The following is a 12,358-nucleotide window of genomic DNA, read 5'->3' as shown; positions in this document are numbered from 1 at the left end:
TATTATAAGTTACTGTACAGTATAATGTCTAGGAAGTGCACAGAGCTGAAAATACAGCCGCAGTTTGTAGATACAGGATGGAACTGCAGATCCCATAATGCAGTAGCGTAGTACAACAGGCTAGAAGCAGGCTGCTGTCAGAGGTCTGGGTGGTCACATGACAGCAGTGAGGAAGGGGGTGTGTTCAGCATAGACCAATGAGGAAGTGATAATCACAGAGCTGTGCAGGAAGACAGTGACAGAAACTTTTCTATACAGCAGTGTGAATGGCTAAGTGTGAGTGCAGGCACATTATAGCAGGAATGGAGAGGATAGGAAACACAAGGGCGGGACAGAGCCTGCAGGGAGGATGAAGGAATGAGCAGGACATATGTGGGCACATAATACAGAACTCTCTGTGAGGGGGTGACAGCTCTGCCAGAGGTGGATCTGCCATGATTTGGAAGTTGAGGGAGACTTCCTGGCTCAGAGTATAGTGCTGTAGACCACACTATGCAGACCATGCCCCTCCCCCCCTCCCCCTCCCCCTCCCAACCTGTACAGTGAGCTCTTAACCAAAGCAATGCTCTTAAACCAAGTTACAATTTTCAAAACCTGTGAGCTCTTCTTGCAAAACGCTCTTAATCCAAGTTACTTTTAAACCAAGGTACCACTGTAATAGATTGAGTAGAACCTGAAGCTAATGGTTTAGATGGTATCCTATGCACTTTTAATCATAAATACAGTGGTACTTCGGTTTAAGAGTAACTTTGATTGAGAACGTTTTGCAAGAAGAGCTCACAGTTTTTCAAAATTGTAACTTGGTGTAAGAGCACTGCTTTGGTTTTTAAGAGCTCAATGTACTGGGTAGGCAAGGGGGATGGTCTGCAGCACTGTATTCTGACCCAGGAGGTCTTCCTCACCTTCCAAATCGTGGCAGATCCACTTCATGCTGGGTCTTGGATCAGGGGACAGGACTGTAGAGGTAAATAGCTCTTCATAGCTATAGCTCCTCTCTTCCTGGACAGAGAGTGCTTCATGTATGTGCCCTCATTCCTTCATGCTCCCTGCAGTCTGTCAGCCCTCGTGTTTCCCATCCTCTCCATTCCTGCTATAATGTGCCTGCACTTACACTCAGCTATTACACAGCTGTATAGATCCGCGACCACAGACTATTTTAGGGGACATCGAACTCTATTCAGATGATCCACAATTCAGATTGCCACGATTTGCCCGTGATCCACGCTGCAGAAAAAATAGAACATGTCCTAGTGCGGAGGTGGAATGTGATATGAACTGCCTAGTAGAAGTCTATGGGATTCGTGTTTTTAACTGATTCTACGCATGCCACATCTGTGGAATCTGTGAAAAAGAGGGATCTCGGCAGCTAATTTGGCCCCGCACGTGTCCCAATTGCCTTGTTCCCCCAGCTCCCAACACATGGTCCCTGGGCAGGATATGTGGGGGAGCAGTATATTGGGGTGTCCAGAAGCCAGAGCCCCCACTGGGTGAAGACAGCAGCCTGGAGGGCCCCCCTACCGGGCCTTGTTACTTTTATACCGACATATTTAAGCCAGCGCCACACAGCAGGTAGGGAGTTACAAGTCCCAAGTCAGATCCTTCTAGGTGTCATCTCAGTAGTGATGTATGCTGGTATTTATAGTCCCACTACATCTACAGTATGTTCCCTTGCTGGCCATAGCATGCTATATTAGCAGATTTGAGTCAGTGCAGCTAATGGAATGTATCATTGAAATTAACACTATATAAACTAGCACTGTATAATTTGCACAGATCCATGGAAAACATGAACACGGATTCAATCACAGATGGTTTTCCACGGATCACGTATCTAGCAAATCAGAGCCCTTAAAAAATCACTGGATGTGTGAATGAGGCCTTAATTGCAAACCAAAATAGTACCGAGCAACAACTATTTCTCACAAAAGAACAAGACCAAACAATGAGCAGTGTCGGACTGGGGTATCTGGGGCCACAATAGGAAATGATCCTGGGGGCTCACCAATAAAGACCCAGTGAGAAATGGCATGTCAGTCAGTGTTTGTGCAGGTTCTAAAGCTGGGGGCCCATCGGAGGATGCTACAGTCCTGTGGTGGGCCCGTCCGAAACTGACAATGAGTAACAGTTATTTCTCAATAAAGTCCAAGCTGTTATAGGGAACAACTGTAATTTATCACTGAAGTACAGGACCAGCCTATAAAAAAGTTATAGTTATTAGTTGTAGTCATTTCTCACTAAATTAAAAGACGAAACGGTAATGGGCGACAGATATTTTTCACTATTCACAATTTTTTTTTTACCAAACAGGAAATGAGAAACGGGTATTTTTCCTTTAGTGCAATACAGTAAGTAGTGACTATAATTTCTCAAGAACAGTAAACAATAAACAGTAGAAAACAATAATTACCCACTACAGTGCAAAGGGAACAGTAACGAGTAACGATTATTTCTCACTAAAGTGCAGGACCAAAAAAAACATTGCAAGGCCGAGCAGTAATAAGCAATGGCTAATTCTCAATAAAATGCCGAGCAGAACAATGATGAGCAACAGGTATTTCTCACTAAAGTGCAGGGCAGAACGGTAATGAACAACAGTTATTTCTCACTAAAGTGCAGGGCAGGACAATTGTGAGTGACTCTTATCTCTCACTAATGTACAAGGCAGAGCAAGAATTAGCAAAGTTAATTCTCACTAAAGTGCAGGGCAAAGCATAAATGAGCAGCAGTTAGAACAGCGTGATGTTTAATATGCCGAACAAATCTAAGAATATTTCTATCACTGAAACACTAAAGTGCTATGTACAGCAATGTACGAGTATATAATAGTGAAACAAAAGTTACAGGTTCAATAGTAATTGGCAGCAAAGCTATGCAACGACTCCTAGGCAGATAAGTCCACCGACTTATAAATATGTTAAAGGACCAAATATAATATGTTACAAACGAATACCACTTATTTCACCAGAGGTTGAGCTTCAGTTTGGGACCAAAGTACCCTTAAGAATAAACAGACTTTCACCACTCTTCAGCCCAAGCCTGGACTGTTTTTTTTTTTTTTTCTTGTAATTCTACCACTCCTACCTCACGAAAGTTCCACTTAACCTGACCCCCTAAAGCAGTTTTATCTTTAAACACCCACTCCCTTTTCACACTGACTCCGATGTCCTGTCGGCAACTCAGCAGTCCCTCTCTTACAGAAACTAAATCGTTGGACCTGGCAACCTCTTGCCTTTCACCTGGCTTCCATCCTTGACATCCATCTTATGGCACCCGATAAACAGCTCCGTCCCTCCTCATGGTCCCCACACTTTCGACAGCTCCTGCTCGACTCCCTGATCCCTCCTTCATGTGGTCATCATCTCGTCTTCCTCAGCTGCCTCTCATCCTTGTTCCTGTTACATACAAAGTTCCAACAAAATTATTATTATGATGGTGCTGCACGGTGGAGTTCCTACACCCCTACATGCTCCTCCTGGACTGAGTGAAGTCTGCAGCATGGTAATTTGTGTTGCTGGCACACAACATTGTGGTTTTATGGTTTTACACATGCACACATTTGTGCCCATGTTATGGCTGCAAGTTTCAGCCTCGGAAGTAATCACCAAAGTAATTAAAAAGGCTGTCCGTTTAGACCTGCAGTTGGGCCAGGTCTTCCAACCATAATACTATTATGCTTATGTGACTACATACTAAAAACATTACTTATACAGAGAGCTAAGAAAAAGTATTTAGAATAACTTAGAATTTAAGCAATTTTTCTTAACAGGGAAACATCTTAAAGTGTAGCCAGCCTTCAACTACTTCCTGCTGGTTTATGTTCTATAACCCTCTGTCATCTGTTATTGTTACGCCGCCATTTAATGTCAAATATTTGCTGTTATTTCAAAACAGCGGCTGTTATATTGAAATAATAGCAGTTATTTACTGTTATATGGCGGCCATCCACTCAATTTCAACATTGTGTGGACAGAGCCTTTCTGTGTTTTAATCCACTCCTGTTTTTGTTGCAATATGAGGACCACAATACTGACTGAAATATACGTAGTGTGAACGCAGCCTCAGTCTGGAATGATGGGACAGCTCAATAGACCAACTGTACTCTCTTGCTGCTCAACTCTGCTTTAGAGTTGTCATTAACAGCAATATAAGCTTTCACTGAGCTGTTGTGCACTCTCTTCGATTTCCCTGCACTGTATTTGTAAAAATACATTTTGTACAATCCTTTACCTTGTACACATCATGTCTAATCTGTATACTTTTTTTTATCCTTAGTTCAGTGCCCAATCGCTCAGACACTCTCGGAGGCGGCGGCTTACTGTGGAGGACTTCAACCGAGCACTGCGCTGGAGTAATGTTGAGGTACTGTGATAATGTAATATACTGAGAATCAAATGAATCTTAGTTAAAGACTTGAAAAAGAACCTATCATCACTTTAAAGGGTATTCCACCAATAATCTGAGCTGGGTTAGCGAGTATAACCCTGCCCATTGAAGAGATGGAGGACATGTTCAGTGGGCCATGCCTTCAGGAAGCTGAGCAGAGTTTTTGTGACTACATTTTCTCCATCTGTGCAGTGTTCTGGGTAATTTTAACCGGGCCCACTACAGAGACATAAGAAACATGATCTAAGTGCCTAATCATTTCTCTGGGTTTGTATGTGGTCCCCTTCCCTCTGCGTCCACTTTCCCTTGCGTCTCCTTCCCTCTCCGCCCCTTCATCCTTTCACCTCCGTTCATCCCCCTCTGTCCTCGGTTAGGAGGAGCACAAAGTGTCCCCTCTACTGCCAACTTGGGGGAGGGAGACCCTCATAATGTGGTGAGTGGCTGTGTTTGGGGGCTCCGGGTGTGAGCGTTTTGTGTGTGCTGCCTGTGGCGTGCTGGCGCTAGGCCTGAGGAGACTGGGAGTAGTGGGGGGCTGTTTCTGGACACTGTGCTGATCAGTCTCTGACTGCTGGGCACTGTGCTTCTGTGGCATTAGGCTTCTCTCTGGGTGCTGAGTACTGTGCTTCTGTGCTATTACACCTATCTCTGCTGGGCACTGTGGTGCTGTGGCATCAGTCCCCTTTCTGACTGCTGGGCACTGCACTGCTGTGGCATTAGAACACTCTCTTCTGGGCACTGTGGTGCTGTGGCATCAGTCCCCTTTCTGACTGCGGGGCACTGCACTGCTGTGGCATTAGAACACTCTCTCCTGGGCACTGTGGTGCTGTGGCATCACTCCCCTTTCTGACTGCTGGGCACTGCACTGCTGTGGCATTAGAACACTCTCTTCTGGGCACTGTGGTGCTGTGGCATCAGTCCCCTTTCTGGCTACTGGGCACTGTGCTGTTGTGGCATTAGAACACTCTCTGCTGAGCACTGTTCTGCTGTGGCAGCAGTCCCCTCTCTGCTGGGCACTGTGCTGTTGTGGCATTAGAACACTCTCTGCTGAGCACTGTTCTGCTGTGGCAGCAGTCCCCTCTCTGCTGGGCACTGTGCTGTTGTGGCATTAGAACTCTCTCTGCTGAGCACTGTTCTACTGTATCATCAGTCCCCTCTCTGCTGGGCACTGTGCTGCTCTGGCATTAGAACTCTCTCTGTTGAGCACTGTTCTGCTGTGGAATCAGTCCCTTCTCTGGATTCTCACTAAAGAGGATTTCTGTCTCGGTTTTCTATGAATCCCCATAGAAAACCTCTCCTGCCTGTACAGTCCCTGTCTCGGCCAGAGATGTCAGCAGAGAGCACTGTCAGACTGAAAATAAAACAGCATTTCCTACATGACATACAGCAGCTAATAAATATGGGAAGACTTAAGATTTTTTAATAGAAGTAAATTACAAATCTATATAACTTTCTGACACTAGTTGATTTAAAAGAAAAAGTAGTACCCCTTTAAAGCTGTCTAAATTAGAATCCATCAGGATGGTCCTTCCTCCCAGTTCTACCAAACTTGATTGATAGATCTGCCAGAAATATAGAGCTCTATCAGTCAAGGTGAGCGGGCAGACAGAAGCACCGCTAAAATTCTTTTAAATGGCTTATCCCAAGATTAAAGTTATTCTGTATCCACAAAATAGGGGATAAGTAACCCGTGACAGCAGCAAGCATCCATCATACATTCAGATATTATAGTTAGCTAACCATATTGGTTACCAGAAGAGTGTCCGCTTTATCATACATATGAGAAGCAATGTTGTTTCCTGGGTTATTATCTATGAGCATTGTGCCTCTGTATTTTAGCCAATATATGGTCATGGATCCCCAGACCCAGTTTCATTCCGCACTGTTAGAGATGGTGACTGTCACTGTGCTGAGGATTGTGATGTAAATTTGGTGGAACTGGCATTAGCTACAAACATTCCCAAAGGAACTGCAGAAACCGCTGTAAGAGGTAAGAAGTCATCTTTCCTTCAGTGAGCTAACTTTCACAATTTTGTAGAATAATGGTGGATCAAACGTAGGCACCAAAACCCTTTTTGAAAGCCAGGTTCAGATCTCCGAATTCAGAAGAAGACGCTGTCAGATTAGAAATCTTCTTTATTGTTTAATGTGACTCGTTTCGGGGGTCCACCGCCCCTTCATCAGACATAACATCTTCCTTTACCTCCATGCTTTTATGTACAGCATAATTGAATGACCCGGAACAGAATCACTGACCCTGGAGGTCACATGACATCACCCTCCATTCATCTCTTTAAAACATTCATCTCGTTAAAAACATTGTTCTCATTTAAAAACAGTAATACATCTTGCTGATATAAAGTAGTAAAACAATATCAATATAAGAGATATATAGGATAATCTAAAAGGATTAACTTGTTCAAGTTTCATTCTAAGGGTGCCTTCACACCTACCGGATCCGCAGCGGATCTCACTTCTGCGGATTCGCAGCGAGATTAGCTGCGGATCCAGTATCATTCACCCCTATGATAGCACATACTCGCAGCGGGATTGACATCCCGCTGTGAATATGTGCATTAACCCCCGCTGTCCGCAGCCCCGCCGCATCAGCCATCCCCGCCGCATCCAGCATCCCGCATCCCCCATCCCCGGCCGCATCCCCCCCATCCCGGCCGCATCCTGCAGCCTGCCGCCGAGAGCTTACAGTACCTGCTCGGTGGCGCGGCTGCAGTGAGGCTGCCAGCTCCGGTCCCGCTCAGATCAGCTGAGTGGGACTGGAGCCGGGAGCCTCACTTCAGCCGCTCTGCCGAGCAGGTAATGTATGCTCTCGGCGGCGGGCTGCAGGATGCGCCGGGGATGGGCATGCGGGCTGCAGAATGTGGCTGGGGATAGGGGGATGCGGCGGCGGGGCTGCGGACAGCGGGGGGTTAAAGCACATATTCACAGCGGGATGTCAATCCCGCTGCGAGTATGTGCTATCATAGGGGTGAATGGTACCGGATCCGCAGTGGTTCTCGCTTCGAATTCACAGAAGTGAGATCCGCTGCGGATCCGGTAGGTGTGAAGGCATTAAACTCATTAAAAGCCCCTTATTATGACTCTAACATGATCTGCACCTCCAGCTAAAACATGTAGTTACTGTGGCTCAATGAAAAAGCACTTATCCATGATGAATCCATCCAAGCACCTCTGGGTTCACACCCCCGACTAAGGATGGTCCGAACCTGCCGAGGTTTGGGTTCGTACGAACCCGGACAATGATTCTTGCTGTCTTAAACCTCCGTGGAGAGGGTGGATAAAGCGGTCCTGGAATGATTGCCGAGAGTCCGGGTCGTACGAACCCGAAACTCGGCAGGTTCGGACCATCCTTATCCCGACTGTTCAACATGCATGAATGCACCCCTGCACCTCCCATAATAATAAATATTTATTATAAACCCTTGTTTTAAGAATTTTAAGACCTATAGTTAACCTTGAGGTTACCTGGTCAGCTAATTTTGTAATAGTTGTTTCTTTACTTTGATAAGTTGTCTTTGCCTTTTCCAGTTCACGTATCTTACCTAGACAGTAAAGGAAACCTGGAGCCACAGGGGACAGGTAAGTGTAGATATATTATTCCCTATGTATGTTTTTGGATAGTACTTTTTCTTATAATCTCCCTTCAGTTCCTGCTGCAGTCTCAATGCTAACAGATGACCTTTTGAAATATTATCAGCGTGTGACAAGAGCCGTGCTAGGCGATGATTTGCACCTTATGAAGGTACGCTTCAATGTCATGTATCCAACAGTAGAGAACATCTACCAGTAATTCACTAGGGATTTGTTAGCATTTTACTTTTTATTTAAACTCCTTTATTCATAATAGTTTATTTTTCTATGTTCAATCCATTCCAGGTGGCACTTCAGGATTTGCAGATAAACTCGAAGATTGCTGCATTGTTGCCCTATTTTGTGTATGTTGTGAGTGGGGTGAGTATATACCTACCAATATTCTAGTGATCTGTCAGTAGTTTTGTTGCAGAATTTCTGTAATTTAAAATTAATTCCATTCATCAGAATGTACAAGGCTTCTGGCAAGCCCCTTTCAAATGAATGAGATAGTAACCAAAAAAAATTTCAGAAAATTCTGCCACATGTAAATTCACCATTATATCAAATGGATAACTTGTTCTAGTCATGTCATCTATTCCATGAATTCCAAGACTCCTTCATTTCTGTTTTTTAGTTAAAGGGGTTTTCCCAAAATACTTAGAAAATTGGGGATACATGTCTGATTGTGGGGTGTTCCGACCTCTGAGGATTCCCTGCGATGTCCAGAATGGGGCGTTGACTCTTACCACTAGGCTGGCACATGCTCCATTGCATTGTCTATGAGAACACTGAAGATTCCAAAGTTGGGGCCTATTCACGAGATTGTAAAAGGTCCCAGAGATCGCAGATGGTACCTCTCCCCAATGATCAGACACTTATGCCCTACTCTGTGGATAAGGGATATGAGTTTAGGGGCTGGTATGCCCCTTAAAACTCATCCCCATCAAATAATTAAAGGATATTTGGAAAAAAAAATATCCTATCCTTGTTGTTAATATTATAGGCATTAAAGGATTCAGTTAACAGGGACTATGCAATATGCTAATTTGCAGTAAACTAAGGTTAGAACCTCCTAACATGAAAGGGGTGTAATGCAGCCCATATTTTTGTATCAGTATCTCAGGAAGAATTGAATTGGTTTATTTGTGCAAGGTCAAGGACAGCCAGAGGCGGACTCATTAACCCAGCTACATTAACAGAGCACTAGATTGCCAATCAGGGCAGTTTCTAGGTATTTTTGGCAACAGGGCAGTTCTTGATAAAAGATTCCTACCATAGTAATAATGTCCCCCTGTGCTGTGTCCCTATAGTAATAATACTCCCTGCATAGCCATCATAGTAATAATGTCTCCCTGCATGCCCCCATAGTAGTAATGTTCCCCTGTTCTGTGCCCCAACACAAAAAAAAACATTATACTCCCCTAAAATCCTCTCTTCTGGCTCTCTCCTCTCTAGCCTGTCAGTCACTGGAGGGATCCCCCCGCAGGCATGATGACATCATCACTGCACCTGCGGGGAGATCCGTCTGCTGGGAGAGGGGGGGGGGGCTGCTGTCAGACAGTGCCAGGTGATCCCTAGCTGTCCCTATTGATACTTTTCTGAATTTAGTGACAAGAAAAATTGGAAAAGCTAGATGCTTACTCTGGCCTACTAACAAATTTATCCAGGGAAGATATTAAATCATTGTTAGATCTGGAAAGCAATGAGTTGTTCATTATACTAAATAAAGGACACTGTGCCTGAGGATGCTGAATGACAGTGAATGTTACCAGGTACTTTTGGAGGATCCATCTGTGCCTTTGTTGAGAAATTAAAGAGGTTGCCCAGAAATAGTATAGGGAAAAAGTAGGAGATTGCAGGGATCCAATCTCTGTAACTCCTGCTACTCTCTATATCGGGCCCTTCTTGCTCTGTTATGTAAAGAGCCATGGGTATGGCAGGCAGAGGTCGGCCTCCCCGCGATCTCCTATCTTCCCCCTATCCTGTGGATAGGGGAAAAGTATTTTTTCTAGACAGCCTCTTAAAGGGGAAGTCCGGGCAAAATAATGTAAAGATATGTTATCGCCCAACAAAAGTTATGAAAATTACTAATAGACACTTATTATGGAGCAGCAGGAGTCAGCAGTTTACGTGACGTGACATCACCAACTTTACAGAGGCCTGAACACTCCATGCTGTAGTAAGTGCAGTTGGGCAATAACATATCTTTACATTATTTTTCCCGGACTTCCTGGAAGTCCGGGCAAAACTATTTTTTAATATGTTATTACTTATGGAAAGTTAGATAAATTTCTAATGTACATTAATTATGGGAAATGCACATATAGGGCTATTTCCCTTAATTTAGTAGATCAGGGAGACTTCAGATTCTCTGAAATACTGTGACGTCACGAACCGGGGGTGTAATACAATGGAGTGTCTAGCAGGGGGCGCACTATATATAGAAGTCAATGAGTTCCATTGACTTCTATATATAGTGCGCCCCTGCTGGACACTCCATTGGAATTACAATGGATGTGTATGTAAATGTAATATACAGTATGTTTTTGAATGAATACATTTATGGAATACTTTGGGGAGCAAGTGTCCTTTCTCCCAAAGTAATCCATAAATGTATTTAACCAGTACATTTGGAGGGCACCGAGCAGGGCAGCCGAGATGTGCTATGCATCTACCTCCCCCCTCCCTTCCTGCTCGGTGCTGCTGCTGCCACATATACACAGTACTACTCCTCCCATCCTCTGCTCATAGTATGAGCAGAAGATGGGGGAGTAGTACCTGTGCTATCCCCATAACGCCGCCGCACAACTGCTCCTCACAAGGGCTTCAGCGTGCCCCCTCTGGCGCTCCCCCTCCTAGCTAACGATTTCTAACTATCCAGCCGCTCGCCACCTCTCTCAGGCGCTCATGGTGCTTCCTGTCCCCGGCCGGCATGCAGTGCGGACCGGGAGGCGGATGTGGGAGCAGAGAGCGGCGGCGGAGAGAAGGCGGTAAGCAGCGGGATAGTTAGAAATCGTTAGCTAGGAGGGGAAGAGGTGGAGGGGGCATGCTGAAGCCCTTGTGAGGAGCAGCTGTGCGGCGGCGGTGTTATGGGGATAGCACAGGTACTACTCCTCCATTATCTGCTCATACTATGAGCAGATAATGGGAGGGGTAGTACTGTGTATATGTGGCAGCAGCCGCACCGTGCAGGGAGGGAGGGGGGAGGTAGATGCATAGGCACATCTCTGCTCCCTGCTCGGTGCCCTCCAAATGTACTGGTTAAATACATTTATGGGTTACTTTGGGGAGCAAGGACACTTGCTCCCCAAAGTATTCCATAAATGTATTCAATCAAAAACAGAAAAACTAAAAAATCATGTGCCTAATCGCACTGTGTGTGCACGCTCAGTCGTCATCATACTATCTGAAGAGAGTGAGAGTCTCAGAGGAGGAATGGAGCCGGCCAGAGACTTGGCATGAACATCTGAAACTCCTGAATCCTGCGCACTGTGGTGATTTATTTTGTTATATTTTTGTATAAGAAGATTTGTTATATCGCATAAGCAAAAAGAAAAAAAGAAAAAAAGTAAAGTAAGGAAATTTCTGAAGATATGAGTGTCCTGATTACTTTATTTTCACTGTTCAATCAAAAACATACTGTATATTACATTTACATACACATCCATTGTAATTCCAATGGAGTGTCCAGCAGGGGCGCACTATATATAGAAGTCATTGGTACTCATTGACTTCTATATATAGTGCGCCCCTGCTAGACACTCCATTGTAATTACACCCCCGGTTCGTGACATCACAGTTTTCAGAGAATCTGAAGTCTCCCTGATATAGTTTGGGCCGGAGTTGTCCTTTAGGGAGCATTCTGGAGGGAGTATGGACAAATTTATCAATAAAGAGAAATATCTGTATATGCTACTGACAATCTATCTTTTATGCCTTGCCAAAAAATCCATAAAGGTCTACGCCCTTTGTTGCTAAATCAATAGAATTCGGCATTGACTATTACGCAGAGAGTGAGCACAGTACAAGGCACAGTATAGATTTTTTAAGTAAATTAAATATATTGACCTTAACCAACAATGTTATTGGCAGGCATCGATGTAGAGTCCCTCTATGGCTCGATCCCACATCAACAGGGTCTACAGGCAGTAGATTAATATCTGAGAGGAAGTCATTAGGTCAAACATAACAAGTCTGATTTAAAATTAATAAAATGTATTCTTATGTCATATTCTTATCATTATGTTTTGTTTGACCAAAATACTAGCTCCACACGGCAGTAGGGAGCCATGTGCCCCTACCTATGCCACCCTTGTTCTGGGTTGGGGGGGAGAGATATCTGCTGGGTGCTTAAAATCTCATTCTAAAACACATTATATTGATGATG

The 12,358-nt window shown here is 44.5% G+C and overlaps 1 protein-coding gene across 1 annotated transcript in view; it reads left to right on the top strand.

Annotated features, from left to right (window-relative positions):
• Positions 1-4,272: 4,272 nt before the first annotated feature.
• The window catches only part of LOC138775017 (TAF6-like RNA polymerase II p300/CBP-associated factor-associated factor 65 kDa subunit 6L), a gene marked incomplete at its 5' end in the record, with an annotated part of 28,561 nt that continues 20,475 nt past the window's right edge, over positions 4,273-12,358 (top strand). Inside the window, 5 exons of the mRNA XM_069955774.1 lie at positions 4,273-4,359; positions 6,220-6,370; positions 7,927-7,977; positions 8,046-8,140; positions 8,275-8,349. Coding sequence (XP_069811875.1) covers positions 4,273-4,359; positions 6,220-6,370; positions 7,927-7,977; positions 8,046-8,140; positions 8,275-8,349 — 459 coding nt within the window. The remainder of the gene's footprint in view (positions 4,360-6,219; positions 6,371-7,926; positions 7,978-8,045; positions 8,141-8,274; positions 8,350-12,358) is intronic.

This window comes from Dendropsophus ebraccatus, unplaced genomic scaffold, assembly GCF_027789765.1.
Source record: "Dendropsophus ebraccatus isolate aDenEbr1 unplaced genomic scaffold, aDenEbr1.pat pat_scaffold_1252_ctg1, whole genome shotgun sequence".
Taxonomy (NCBI): domain Eukaryota; kingdom Metazoa; phylum Chordata; class Amphibia; order Anura; family Hylidae; genus Dendropsophus; species Dendropsophus ebraccatus.
This window is presented reverse-complemented; position numbering and strand designations above follow the sequence as displayed.